The sequence below is a fragment of the Brachyhypopomus gauderio genome, chromosome 11 (genome assembly GCF_052324685.1).
Source record: "Brachyhypopomus gauderio isolate BG-103 chromosome 11, BGAUD_0.2, whole genome shotgun sequence".
In the NCBI taxonomy this organism is placed as follows: domain Eukaryota; kingdom Metazoa; phylum Chordata; class Actinopteri; order Gymnotiformes; family Hypopomidae; genus Brachyhypopomus; species Brachyhypopomus gauderio.
In genome coordinates this window covers 19,477,130-19,490,860 of record NC_135221.1, presented here as the reverse complement: position 1 = coordinate 19,490,860, position 13,731 = coordinate 19,477,130, and the positions used below count along the sequence as shown (strand labels likewise).

General features: G+C 46.6%; 1 protein-coding gene across 1 annotated transcript in view; it reads left to right on the top strand.

Moving 5' to 3' along the window:
* The window catches only part of ntrk3a (neurotrophic tyrosine kinase, receptor, type 3a), a 189,416-nt gene that overhangs the window by 158,336 nt on the left and 17,349 nt on the right, over positions 1-13,731 (top strand). The window contains 1 exon segment of the mRNA XM_077022580.1: positions 8,810-8,940. Within this exon segment, the coding sequence (XP_076878695.1) occupies positions 8,810-8,940 (131 nt within the window).

Here is a 13,731-nt window from a genome sequence, read left to right as displayed (position 1 = left end):
CAGAGCGCTTAATAACAAAACAAACTAATAGAGAGGAGAGATTTATGGCTCCGTGTCCGTTAACCACCGTGCTCCACTGGGAGGTCACTGGGAGGTCACTCACCCCCCCCCCCCCTCCTCTTCTGCCCCTCCCCCACACCTGTGTTCCCACTCCTCTCTCTCTCCCCCCAGTTGTTGCTCTTTAAGCTGGGGTCCACGCCTGGGCTCCTCTAAATGCCAAAGCGTGCTGGCGCCTTGGTTACGGTTGTTATGACATCTGCAGTTGTAGGTGGATGCCCTGATGCAGAGTGACTAGCAGGTTTAGCACTGGGGCAGTATGAGTGTGTTCATGAAGGCACTCTGGGCTCTCCGCTAAGCCCTGTATCTCTCTTCACAGTGCTCCCCCTGTGTAACACACACACACACACACACCCACACACACACACACACACACACACACACACACACACACACCCACACACACACACACACACACACACACACACACACACACACCCACACACACACACACCCACACACACACACACACACACACACACACACACACACACACACACACACACTATCTCTCTCCCTCTCCCTCCATGCTGCAGTAATTAATAGAACAACAGAAGTCCTCCGGCAGCACGCTGCTCTCAGATGTAGCCCCCCCGTGACTCCAGCCTCTGTCTCACGACGGCTCCTCCAGCTCTTAATCTGCGTCCCTCTCGGAGAGCTTCCGCACGTCCTTCACTGCAGCAGGCCATGACACAGCACCAGCGCCCGCCGCACCAGGCCCGGCCCCACGGGGCCCCTCATGCACAGATGCCAGGCAGATGTTTGCCGCTAAGAACTGGAGGTGTAGGATCAAAAAATTAAATCACTGTTGATTTTTCCTATTGGGTAAACATCAGACTAGAAGCCTCTCAGATGTGTGTGAGTGACCCTGACACTGACCCTGACCCTGAGGCTGACCCCTAACCCTGAGTCAATTTCCCTTATCTCCCTCAAACCGGTACCAGCCCACTTCAGCTCTGTACACCACCACCTGCTCCCTCATTAATGCACTAATGGTAACCTAATGGTGTGACGGTCAGTGTCATTCTGTGTGAGTTCTGATCATCCGAGACCCCCCCCCCCCCCCCGCAGTGCCCTGCTCTACAGTAATGTGTGAAGATGTTCCTCTCATTAGAGCTCTGTGACTGTGTCCTGATTAATCAGCTTAGCAGAGGCATTAAGCAACACAGCCAGAACCTTCTCCATGCCCTGTCCAGTAGCTCAGTGGTCATGGTACACTTTTATTTGATCAGACCCGGTTTGAGCTAGTTTGCGCTAGTTTGAGCTGGTTTCTACGGTGGGAGAGAGCTCTTACTGCATATTCAGAAAGGCACTGTGGGACATGAAGACATACTCATCCATGACCACGCACACCCAGAATCCATCTATCACACACATGCATGAACCATCCTCCATCTAACACACACACACACACCCATGAACCATCCTCCATATCATCTCATCTTTTTACAAAAGCATAAATACAGTGCCCATCTGTGTAAAATGTAAACATTCTCAGTGTGTAAAGCATAAACACAGCTCCCACCTGTAAAAAGCATAAACACAATGCCCATCTGTGTAAAGTATAAACATAATGCCCAGTGTGTAAAGTGTAAACACAGCTCCCACCTGTAAAAAGCATAAACACAATGCCCATCTGTATAAAGTGTAAACATAATGCCCAGTGTGTAAAGTGTAAACACAGCTCCCACCTGTAAAAAGCATAAACACAATGCCCATCTGTGTAAAGTATAAACATAATGCCCAGAGTGTAAAGTATAAACACAATGCCCATCTGTGTAAAGTGTAAACACAGTGTCTATCTGTGTAAAGTGTAAACACAATGCACAGTGTGTAAAGTGTAAACACAGTGTCCATCTGTGTAAAGTGTAAACACAGTGTCCATCTGTGTAAAGTGCTGTCTGTATAAATGCTGCAGTGCATGGTGCTGTCTTCTCCACACCAGCAGGATCGTCTCGCGGTGGTTCCACATGGCTCCCTCTTCATCCCGTTGTCATGTGATTGTCTGGGTAATGTAGTGACTGTCTGCGAGTTTTGCTTACTGAGGAGGTTTTAGCATTCAGCCCTGTTGAAGAGTTTTTGACCAATTCGGCTTCCTCGAGCCTCTAACACTACAGTGCCGCATTCTGACTGACAGGTCCAATCAGCCGCTGTCTTCTCCCCCTCTCCGCTCGCGCTCTCTCCCTCGCTCTCTTCATGGCTTTCTCTTAAATCTGTTCATTCCTCCGTGCAGGTGGTCTTGTATACATGTCGTATATTGTCAGAGACGAACGGTGTGTAAGCAGGTACGAGGTCTTCCTCTCTAACGCGACTAGATGTCCACCAGACCTATAGGGCTGTGCAAACCAGGAGCTACATGAGATGTGGGCAACTAAACAACTTCACCGCCCACCCTGCCCCGCTCCTAACCGCTCTGGCCCGCCCCTCACTGCTCTGTCCAGCCCCTCACCTCTCTGCCCCGCCCCTCACCTCTCTGCCCCGCCCCTCACCTCTCTGCCCCGCCCCTCATCGCCCGCCCTGCCCTGCCAGTCACTGTTCGTTCTTCTGCTCCAGTACTACCTGGCTCCAAACTTCAGAGCAGTAACACTGCTGAACTGTCTGACTGCAGAGCGAAGCTGTCTCTCTCCCTCTGTCTCTCCCCCTCTGTCTCTCCCCCTCTGTCTCTCTCCCTCTGTCTCTCCCCCTCTCTCCCTGTTGCTATAGATAGTCAGTGTGTTCTCAGGACACAGAGCAGTAGCAGAGGAGGAGATGGAAATGAGGCAGGTAGAGTTCCCCGTGGAATCAACACGCAGTCTCCACTCCCACCACCAGCACTACAACACAGTACAGCCCTGCACAAGCACACAGCATATACTTTAAATTTAGTCTGCTTGGGTTCATCTGCATGTGTGTGTGTGTGTGTGCATGATAGAGATGGTATATATATGTGTGTGTGTGTGTGTGTGTGTGTGTGTGTGAGGGAGTGGTTATTTTCACTTGCAGTACTTTCTGGCTATGTTAAAAACTTGCACACTGTGCAGAAACCAGTTTCATACAATGCCCTAAAACTTTCTGAAATTTAGAAGGTATCTGCTGATGCTTCTAAATACCCTGAGAATGAATGTACATCTCAAACAGCTAACCTACTGAAATAAAACTGGAGTCATAGCAATGGTACGCTTGTGCCAAGCTGGCTGTTCGCTGACAGACGAGTGTCTCTCGTCACCTTTACAGCTGCGTGTCTCTCGTCACCTTTACAGCTGCGTGTCTTTCATCACCTTTACAACCCATGTGTCTCTCGTCACCTTTACAGCTGCGTGTCTCTCGTCACCTTTACAGCTGTGTGTCTCTCGTCACCTTTACAGCTGCGTGTCTCTAGTCACCTTTACAGCTGCGTGTCTCTCGTCACCTTTACAGCTGAGTGTCTCTCGTCACCTTTACAGCTGTGTGTGTGACAATATGTAAGGTGAAAAGTGTGAGTGTGAAGGTGTGTGCATTTGTGTGTATGTTTGTGTTTGTATACGTGTGTGTGTACATATTTGTGTTCTTGTACATGTGTTTGAGTGTGACTTTTATAATTATCTGTGCTGATAAAGCAGTTGTAAAATCACGCTAAGCTCATGGCCCCATTCTTGGTGGTCTGTAAATACTGATGGAATAAAAATACCAGCCCAGTTCCTCTACTCAACTGGTGTCCCTGTTACCAGTCTGTGTTTGGGCAGGGTACACTCGTCTGATTACACCCCCCCCCCCCCCCCCCCCCACACACACACACACACACACACACATACACACGTACAGTGACTGCTCTAACGAGATAATTTCCCTCTACAGTTTAGAACCTTCTTAATTGCTCCATGAAGGGAGAACGCAAACCCCAGCTGTCCTGCTGCTTGTTGTAAAGCTATCAGTCATGTGCAACCGCAAAGCACAGCAAACAAGGATACGCATGGTTCTCTTTACCGCTCACTTATCCAGTTTCTTTCTGTCTCTCGGTCTCTCTCCCAACCCCCTCTGTCTTCCTCTGTCTCTCACCAACTCTCTCCAACTCTCCTCTGTCTCTCTCCCAGTCTCTTCTGTCTCTCTAACTCCCATGTCTCTCTCTATTTCCCCTCTGTCTCTCTCCCAGTCTCTTTTGTCTCTCTAACTCCCATGTCTCTCTCTATTTCTCCTCTGTCTCTCTCCCAGTCCCTTCTGTCTCTCTAACTCCCATGTCTCTCTCTATTTCCCCTCTGTCTCTCTCCCAGTCTCTTTTTGTCTCTCTAACTCCCATGTCTCTCTCTATTTCTCCTCTGTCTCTCTCCCAGTCTCTTTTGTCTCTCTAACTCCCATGTCTCTCTCTGTTTCTCCTCTGTCTCTCTCCCAGTCTCTTTTTGTCTCTCTAACTCCCATGTCTCTCTAAGTCTCTCTGTAACTCCCCTGTTTCTCTCTATTTCCCCTTTGTCTCTCTATGTCTCTCTGTAAGTCCCCTGTCTCTCTCTTTCTCTCCTCTGTCTCTCTAACTCCCCTTTGTCTCTCTTTCTCACTCTTTTCTTTCTCCTTCTCACTTTCATCTCACCTTTTTGTCTATTATTCTGTCATTTACTCTCTTTGTTGTGTTTTTTGCTCTCTGTCCCTTGTGCCCTCCCTGCCTAAATAAATGCCATTTCATTTGTTTGGAAATAAAGCGCGTCTTCTGTCTTCCTCTTCAGCGTAGCTCCCTAAGGCAGAGGTGCTCTCACAGTGAACCATGAGCCTCATTTCAGGGGGAACAAAACCCAAGCACAATATGACTGGACAGCTGCCAGCCTGCACTGCTCCTCTCTGCTCCCCTCTGCTCCTCTCTGCTCCTCTCTGCTCATCTTTGCTCCCCTCTGCTCCTCTCTGCTCCTCTCTGCTCATCTTTGCTCCCCTCTGCTCCTCTCTGCTCCCCTCTGCTCCTCTCTGCAGCTCAGGATCATTTATTTGTGCTGATTAGAATCCCACCATGGAGGGGAGCTACAGAAAACTCAGCTTCATTTGCATAAATTTGTCAATATTTATTTATTCAAATTTTTCTTGGAGTGCTTTGCCATAGTGTTTCAGTAGGAAAGTGTTTCTCTTTGTAGGTATAGTTACTGTGTCAAACCTGGATGGAAGGTTTGAGTAAACAGCAGATGTTGATGTTGATGTTTTGTTGATGTTGTTGGAAACATCTGAGTGATGTGAGTGGTGGTGCTGAGCTTTGCTCAGGTTCTTGCACTGCAGTACAGCCTCCACCAACTCCACCATCTCCATCATCTCCACCACCATCATCTCCACCACCTCCATCACCTCCATCATCTCCACCACCTCTATCATCTCCATTATCTCTTCCACCTCCACCATTTCCACCATCTCCTCCCTCACATCTACAATTCCTCCATCTCCTCCACCTACCTCCACCACTCCGCACCCATCACCTAACACTCTCAGTTCATTGAATCAGAAGTTACACTCAGACATTGTGAAGTTACACTCAAAAGTCAGCGTATCACACTGCCCCCTGCTGGCTAACATCTCACGTGGCATAAGCCTGCTTCTTTTTTCAGTGATGCACGGACGGTTATTAGCCCTTATTTATAAATCTCGCTTTCCCCATAGTCCCCTATAATTACAACCAGGGCAATGTTGGTCCTGCAGGTCCTGTAGTGTCTGTCCCTCAGTGCCTGCTCTGTAGAAGGAAACTCTAACCTTGGCAAAGCAGAGCAGTACTGCACCCCTAGGCCTGCTGTAGGATGAAGATCAGGCACTTCCACAAGGTCCTCTGAGACTCATTGTCTTCCTCGGGACAGGCAGGCAGTGTGTCCCACTGCACCCGCACTGTACCAGTGCGCTGGACAGCAGAACAACCCCTCCCCCTGCTCGCACTGACGCCTGCCTGATGGAGACGTGTGCAACAAAGCAGCGTGGCTTCAATCTTTCCAGTTTAATGGCGATAATGTCTACTGAGATTGGTTGAAATATTTTAGACAGATTAAATAGTGTTTTCTAGTGTTTGCGTTCCGCATGTTTATCATTCTCACAGTGCGTTTGGCTTTATTGGGAATATGTCCGTAATATGTCACTTAGTTATTTATAGTGTTTACTGGAAATCTGTGAGGAGGTACGAGATGTGAAGACACTGGGAACACGTTCTTGCTGTGGGACGTGGGGGAGGTGTGTGATCCTGGACTGTTTCTTTATCCAGAGCTCATTTTTATTCTGGGTCCATTTTTAGATTAAAGTCAGTAGTATGAATCACCCACTCCATTTTCCCCTGGAGCGTATAAACCCTGTCAGTGGTCCTCACCTTCACATGAAGAGGGAATCTCCCCAAGAGCCTGTTCACCAGTCCGAACACTCGTGTGTGCACCCAGTGAGAGTACTGTTCACCAGTTCGATGGCAGTGAACACACACACACACACACACACACACACACACACACGCACACACACACACACATAGAGTGTGAGAGAACTGGGGCTTTCACCTGCTTGGCATCACGGTGTTTCCACGACAACCACTTAGCCATTCTTCCCATCACACGTCTGCAGTACTCTCCCTCATCACATGGTCAGGAGCAGAGACCTCACATTTCCTTTTTATTAGGCTTGGAGGAATCAGAGGTTTAATTGAATTTTAACATCCAGGCAGTGTGTTTGGGTGGATACCATATGGTGAATGGGGTCAATGTAAACTAATGCACCAGAGATGTAGTCTACACTGCTGGTTTGCACTGCTGGTTTGTACTGCTGGTCTACATTGTTGGTCTACATTGTTGGTCTGCACTGATGGTCTACACTGGTGGTCTACACTGCTGCTCTTCACTGCTGGTCTACAATGATGGTTTGCTCTGCTGGTCTACATTGCTGGCCTACAATGATGGTACATCATCACTGGTGTGTGTACCATGTGTACAGCAGTGGGGAACCGTCAGGGCCCTCTATGCCCTCTCAGAGGGCCTAAAATATTCTTAAAACATAAATATATATAATATAGTTTATCAAATTTTATTTTATCTACTTACAGTTTGACAATCGACATCTAAACAATTACAAAAATATAAGCAAATAAATTATTCATCCGTGTATTTAATCTGTGTTGGAAGGTGAGGGGTTAAATGGAAGCCTGTGAGCCTGTGTCTCCCCCTATCAGCACTGTGATGCCCGCTGTTCGTTTACAGATGGCCTGGCAGTTATAATTCAGCGCAAGACCAGTTTCAAATGACAGTAAAATTGACCAATCATATCTTCCCTCTTAGTGGGCGGGCTTAACTGTATGATAATTTCCGCCCGCTGTGGCGACGCTAGCTGGCGTTAGCGTACCACCGCTAGCTAGTTTTGATTCATTCCTTTGATGCCCTCGTGCGCGTTGTTTACATATTCCGCTTCCGAGGAACACGGAGCTGTGAACCTTATTTTGTTGGAACCTTATTTTGCTTATGAAGTTATCTAGTACATATGTTATTGCTTATTGCGTTTCTAAAGCTGTACTGTCGTCTCAGTTTTTTATTTTTTATTTATTGCAGTTAATTAGGAAAGGAAACAAATTATTTTCGGTGGGGGGGGGGGGGGCAGGTTTAATGGTCACGGGGGGGGGCCCAGGTTTAATGGTCACGGTTCGCTACTGGTGTACAGCATCACTGTGGTATGTGTACCATGTATACATCATCACTGGTGTGTGAGCCCTGTGTACATCATCACTGTGGTGTGTGTATATCATCACTGTGGTGTGTGAACCATGTGTACATCTTCACTGGTGTGTGTGTGTGTGTGTGTGTGTACATCATCACTGGTGTGTGTTTGTGTGTGTGTGTGTACCATGTGTACATCATCACTGGTGTGTGTTTGTGTGTGTACCATGTGTACATCATCACTGGTGTGTGTGTGTGTGTGTACCATGTGTACATCATCACTGGTGTGTGTGTGTGTGTGTACATCATCACTGGTGTGTGTGTGTGTGTGTGTGTGTGTACATCATCACTGGTGTGTGTGTGTGTGTGTACATCATCACTGGTGTGTGTGTGTGTGTGTGTGTGTGTGTGTGTGTGTGTGTGTGTGTGTGTGTGTGTGTGTGTGTGTGTGTGTGTGTGTGTACATCATCACTGGTGTGTGTGTGTGGACATCATCACTGGTGTGTGTGTGTGTGTGTGTGTGTGTGTGTGTGTGTATGTCATCACTGGTGTGTGTGTGTGTGTGTGTGTGTGTGTGTGTGTGTGTGTGTGTGTGTGTGTGTGTGTGTGTGTGTGTACATCATCACTGGTGTGTGTGTGTGTGTGTGTGTACATCATCACTGGTGTGTGTGTGTGTGTGTGTACATCATCACTGGTGTGTGTGTGTGTGTGTGTGTGTGTGTGTGTGTGTGTGTGTGTACATCATCACTGGTGTGTGTGTGTGTGTGTGTGTACATCATCACTGGTGTGTGTGTGTGTGTGTGTGTGTGTGTGTGTGTGTGTGTGTGTGTGTGTGTGTGTGTACATCATCACTGGTGTGTGTGTGTGTGTGTGTGTGTGTGTGTGTGTGTGTGTGTGTGTGTGTGTGTGTGTGTGTATACATCATCACTGTACCTTTTTTGTATGGTGAATTTTCATTTGTTAAGTTTTTGGTGCCGAATTCTTTTGAGCCACTTTTTCATTTTGAGTGACACTGAGATCCACCTCACACTATCACCTTTAACAAGACCGCTACTGATACCTCTCTCTCTCTCTCTCTCTCTCTCTCTCTCTCCCTCTATCTCTCTATATTCACCGCTCTTTCTATCTCTGTTTCTCTCTCCCTCTACCCCTCTCCCCAGACGTGCAGCATATAAAGAGAAGGGACATTGTTTTAAAGCGTGAACTCGGAGAGGGTGCCTTCGGGAAGGTCTTCCTGGCAGAGTGCTATAACCTCAGCCCCACCAAGGACAAGATGCTCGTGGCTGTCAAGGTAAGAGATGATCTCTCCATTAGAACGGGGCCACCCGCCTCTCCAGTTACACCAGCCCCACATCAGAGGTCACGGCTCCTTACCGATCTCCTCTCCACCACATCCACCCGATCCTCCCTGCAGTTCAACCTGGCCGTCTCACAGCCAGCAGGCAGAAGCTGGTGGCTGATACATGGGTTAGATCAATGCAAGAAAGAAGGACCTACTTTGCATAGTGGAAGGATCAATAGTAATGACTGGTGGTATTTGGCACCAAGTGGGTTGGGAGTTAGAAAGTATCACAGCACCCTGCTCCTGTGCTCCTGTGGTGGAGAGAAAACGAGGAACCATTAGCAGCATACGCTCTGACCGATCCCTTAACATAGTTTCACCTACGGGACATATTCACCAAGGTCAGCAGTGACGCAGGCCAAAAAAACGTTCTGAGCTGTTCAGGTCCAGTCTGTGAGCTGTTCAGGTCCAGTCTGTGAGCTGTTCAGGTCCAGTCTGTGAGCTGTTCAGGTCCAGTCTGTGAGCTGTTCTAGCCCATCCATGAAGAGCCTCTCCTCCCAATGCAGGTGAATGCCACTCTGACCTTGGGAGTTTTATGTCTTATTGCATTATGTAATACTTAGCAACCCATTAAACTTTAATGAGTCTTGTGGTTTAATTGTTGGTTGTTGTTGCAGATCTGGTGGGCTGGATGGGGGAGGGAGTGGGGGAGTGGCCTATGGGGGAGGGAGTGGGGGAGTGGCCTATGGGGGAGTGGCCTATGGGGGGGTGGCCTACATGTACATTAGCTGGTCACCATAGGAATGTTTCATCAGCTGTTCACCTACTCTCCAGGGCAGCCTGGTGCCGGAGAATTAGTCCACCATACTACAAACAGGCAAAACAGTTCAGTTTGCATAGAAATGCACACAAACACACACAAAAGCTTAAACACACATCTACACCCAAGCACATGTGCACCCACTCACACAGTGTGTGTGTGTGTGTGTGTGTGTGTGAGTGTGCGTGTGCAAACATGTATTTTCTATCTCAAAGAAATCGTGTGTATTCCTCACTCATACTGCTTCATTGGCATTACTGATGTATTCCCCTATGGGACAGGTGTTCTAACAGCACATTCACTAGGGTTGTGACAGCTAAGAAAGGCAGATGTTTGGCTCATTATCCTGCTCAGCCCATGTCCTGCTCAGTTTGTGTCCTGTTCAGTTTCTGTCCTGTTCAGCCCATGTCCTGCTCAGTTTGTTTCCTGCTCAGTTTCTGTCCTGTTCAGTTTGTGTCCTGCTCAGTTTCTGTCCTGTTCAGTTTGTGTCCTGCTCAGTTTCTGTCCTGTTCAGTTTCTGTCCTGTTCAGCCCATGTCCTGCTCAGTTTGTGTCCTGCTCAGTTTCTGTCCTGTTCAGTTTGTGTCCTGCTCAGCCCATGTCCTGCTCAGTTTGTGTCCTGCTCCGTTTGTGTCCTGCTCAGCCCATGTCATCCTCCGATTGTGTCCTGCTCAGCCCGTGTCCTGCTCCGTTTGTGTCCTGCTCAGCCTCTGTCCTGCACATTACAGGTGCCTCTGTAAGACTTACAGATGGAGGCTTTTAAGGTGAAATGCAATTTCAGCCAGCAGGTCTATCAAAGGCTGCACCTGGAATGCAATTTACAGAGACACAGGATCCCTCAGTATAAACAGCTTGCTGTCTGAATGGAGCGTTTATGTGTTTACGTCCTAGCATTGCCTGCCTATAGATTTTCTGTAGCCTGTGGGTTAATCAGATAGATTGGGATTTTGCTGCCTCTGTTTACTATTCAGCTTGTTTACTGATTTTTGGGGGGTGATGAGAGACGCACAGCTCAGTATGTGACAACACGTGTTTGTCCTTCTTCACATGCAAGAACAACGTGGTCCTGCATCCAGGCCCAGAATTCCTAACATGCATCTTCAAGGCAGAGTCTAGAAGGTTTAGGGTCAGGGGTCAGGGTCAGGGTTAGAGTCAGGGCAGGGTCAAGGTTAGGGTCAGGGTCAAGGTTAGGGTTAGGGTCAGGGTCAAGGTTAGGGTTAGGGTTAGGGTCAGGGTTAGTGTCAGGGTCAAGGTTAGCTTTAGGGTCAAGTGTTCTGGGATATTTGGACATAAGGAGATAGGCCTGTGTTCCATTCTTTATTACCCCTGATGCATGAGTTTTCATAAAAATTGCTTTAGTGCCTAAAATGTTGTTTTGTTGTGCCTAAAATTTGTGTTTCCTTTACTAAAAAAGTAAAGTACAATTCTAGAAATGATAGAGATTGTCACAATGTTACAAATGTATCAGCAAACATTCTTAAGTTCTAAAGCAGCTTTCTTGAAACCTCAATGGATATGTTGTATATGTAAAATAATATTATTATAAATGTAAAAAATGACAGGCAGACATGCCAGTATTTAAATTATATCTGTATTTGAAATGATATCTGTATTTGAAAGCACCTTAAATTAGGCTGATCTGAACTAATTCAGTCACATACACAAACAGGGTTTTACATTAACTTCATTTTGATGTAGTGCCCTCAGATACACAGGACACTGTCAGAAGTGAAAATGTTTACAGAGGCTTGGGGAACAAGCAGAGGTTAATTGCAAAGGTTAAATTCAAAAGTGACTCTTGCAAAACCTATACAGCCCTGTGAATAGCATGGATACCACCTTTACAGCCCAAACTCACATGTCTGATATCACCTTTACCTCCTATACTCACAGGTCTGATATCACCTTTACAGCCCATACTTACAGGTCTGATATTACCTTTATAGCCTGTACTCACAGGTTTGATATCACCTTTACAGCCCATACCTACAGGTCTGATAACACTTTTACAGTTCATAATGACTGGTCTGATATCACCTTTACAGCCCATACCTACAGGTTTGATAACACTTTTACAGCTCATACTCACAGGTCTGATAACACCTTTACAGCCCGTACTCACAGGTCTGATATTACCTTTACAGCCCATACTCACAGGTGCGATAACAAGTTTTACAACCCAGTCTGATATCATATATTACCCATATTGACAATACTGGTATCACATTTACAGCTTTTATCAACAGGTCTAGTATCATGGGGCTGGTATCTCATTTACAGCTCTTGCAGAACAGGGCAGGTTTCACATTTTACAGCCCCTATTGATGGGCAGGTTTCACATTTTACAACCTCTTTCAACAGGATGAATTTGACATTTATGCCCATTGTGACAGGGTGGTTTTCAGCCCCCACTCCAAGCAGGCGTGCTCAGTGGGTGACAGCTTTGTCAAGCTGGGCTATTCCAGCATCTCGAACAGAAGGACACCTTCTGGGTTCTGAGGCCGCAGTTCATCTAAATATCTCTCACAGCGGTGTGTGACCGAGTGGGTGATGATGCACAGACAGAATAAACTGTGGATGTGTGCGAGTCTGTGGAGTTTTGTGCATGTGTGTGTACGATTGTGTACTGTTGCGTACTATTAAATAAGGACATGGTTTTCTACATGCTTGATTTTTCAAGAAGGATAACTATGCTGATGTGAACAGACACGTGTGGATTAGGGGTGGACAGTTAAACAGGGCGGATTCTGCAGGTGCACGTCTGTATTTTGATCACTATAAAGCTTGGAATCAACAGTCAGCCAGTGAGTTTTTATTGTTTAAAAGAACTCCGAAGCACATTAAAAGAGCATCCTCAGTCTCTTTAATACTGAATCCTGAGGACGACTGTGATTGTTGTGGACGTATTTGTATCTGTGCCGGTGCCAGTTCATCTGTATTTTAATCATGTTTTATTTATCAACGAAAAAAAAGAGTTCAATACAACTCTGTGCACTCAATCATGCGTAGAGGAGAAAGACTGGGCACTTTGCCAGTCTCTAGCTGGATTGAGTCCCTGCAATGATTCAAAAAAGGATGAAAATAAGCTTCTGATAAAAAGATACTATTTTAGAAAACTGAGATATGTTTACTTTCAAGCAATGCATTGTAAGCTCTCCCTAAACGTAGGTGCAAGATAATCAAAGAATTTCAACAGTTGCACATTTATTAGTCAAAGTGTTGTCCTCTGAATCAGAGAGGCAAATGTATATCTAATGATGTCACGTCTTTCTGCTTTACACACTTCACTACCCTGTTGGATGGAGGAAGCTTTATGTTATGTGTGGATCAGACACTGATGACACATTGCTGTGTGTGGATCAGACTTTGATGTCACTTTGTTGTGTGTGGATCAGACTCTGATGTCACATTGTTGTGTGTGGATCAGACTCTGATGTCACTTTGTTGTGTGTGGATCAGACTCTGATGTCACATTGTTGTGTGTGGATCAGACTCTGATGTCACTGTGTTGTGTGTGGATCAGACTCTGATGTCACTGTGTTGTGTGTGGATCAGACTCTGATGTCACTTTGTTGTGTGTGGATCAGACTCTGATGTCACATTGTTGTGTGTGGATCAGACTCTGATGTCACTTTGTTGTGTGTGAATCAGACTCTGATGTCACTGTGTTGTGTGTGGATCAGACTCTGATGTCACATTGTTGTGTGTGGATCAGACTCTGATGTCACATTGTTGTGTGTGGATCAGACTCTGATGTCACTTTGTTGTGTGTGGATCAGACTCTGATGTCACATTGTTGTGTGTGGATCAGACTCTGATGTCACATTGTTGTGTGTGGATCAGACTCTGATGTCACTGTGTTGTGTGTGAATCAGACTCTGATGTCACTGTGTTGTGTGTGGATCAGACTCTGATGTCACTGTGTTGTGTGTGAATCAGACACTGATGTCACTGTGTTGTGTGTGGATCAGACTCTGATGT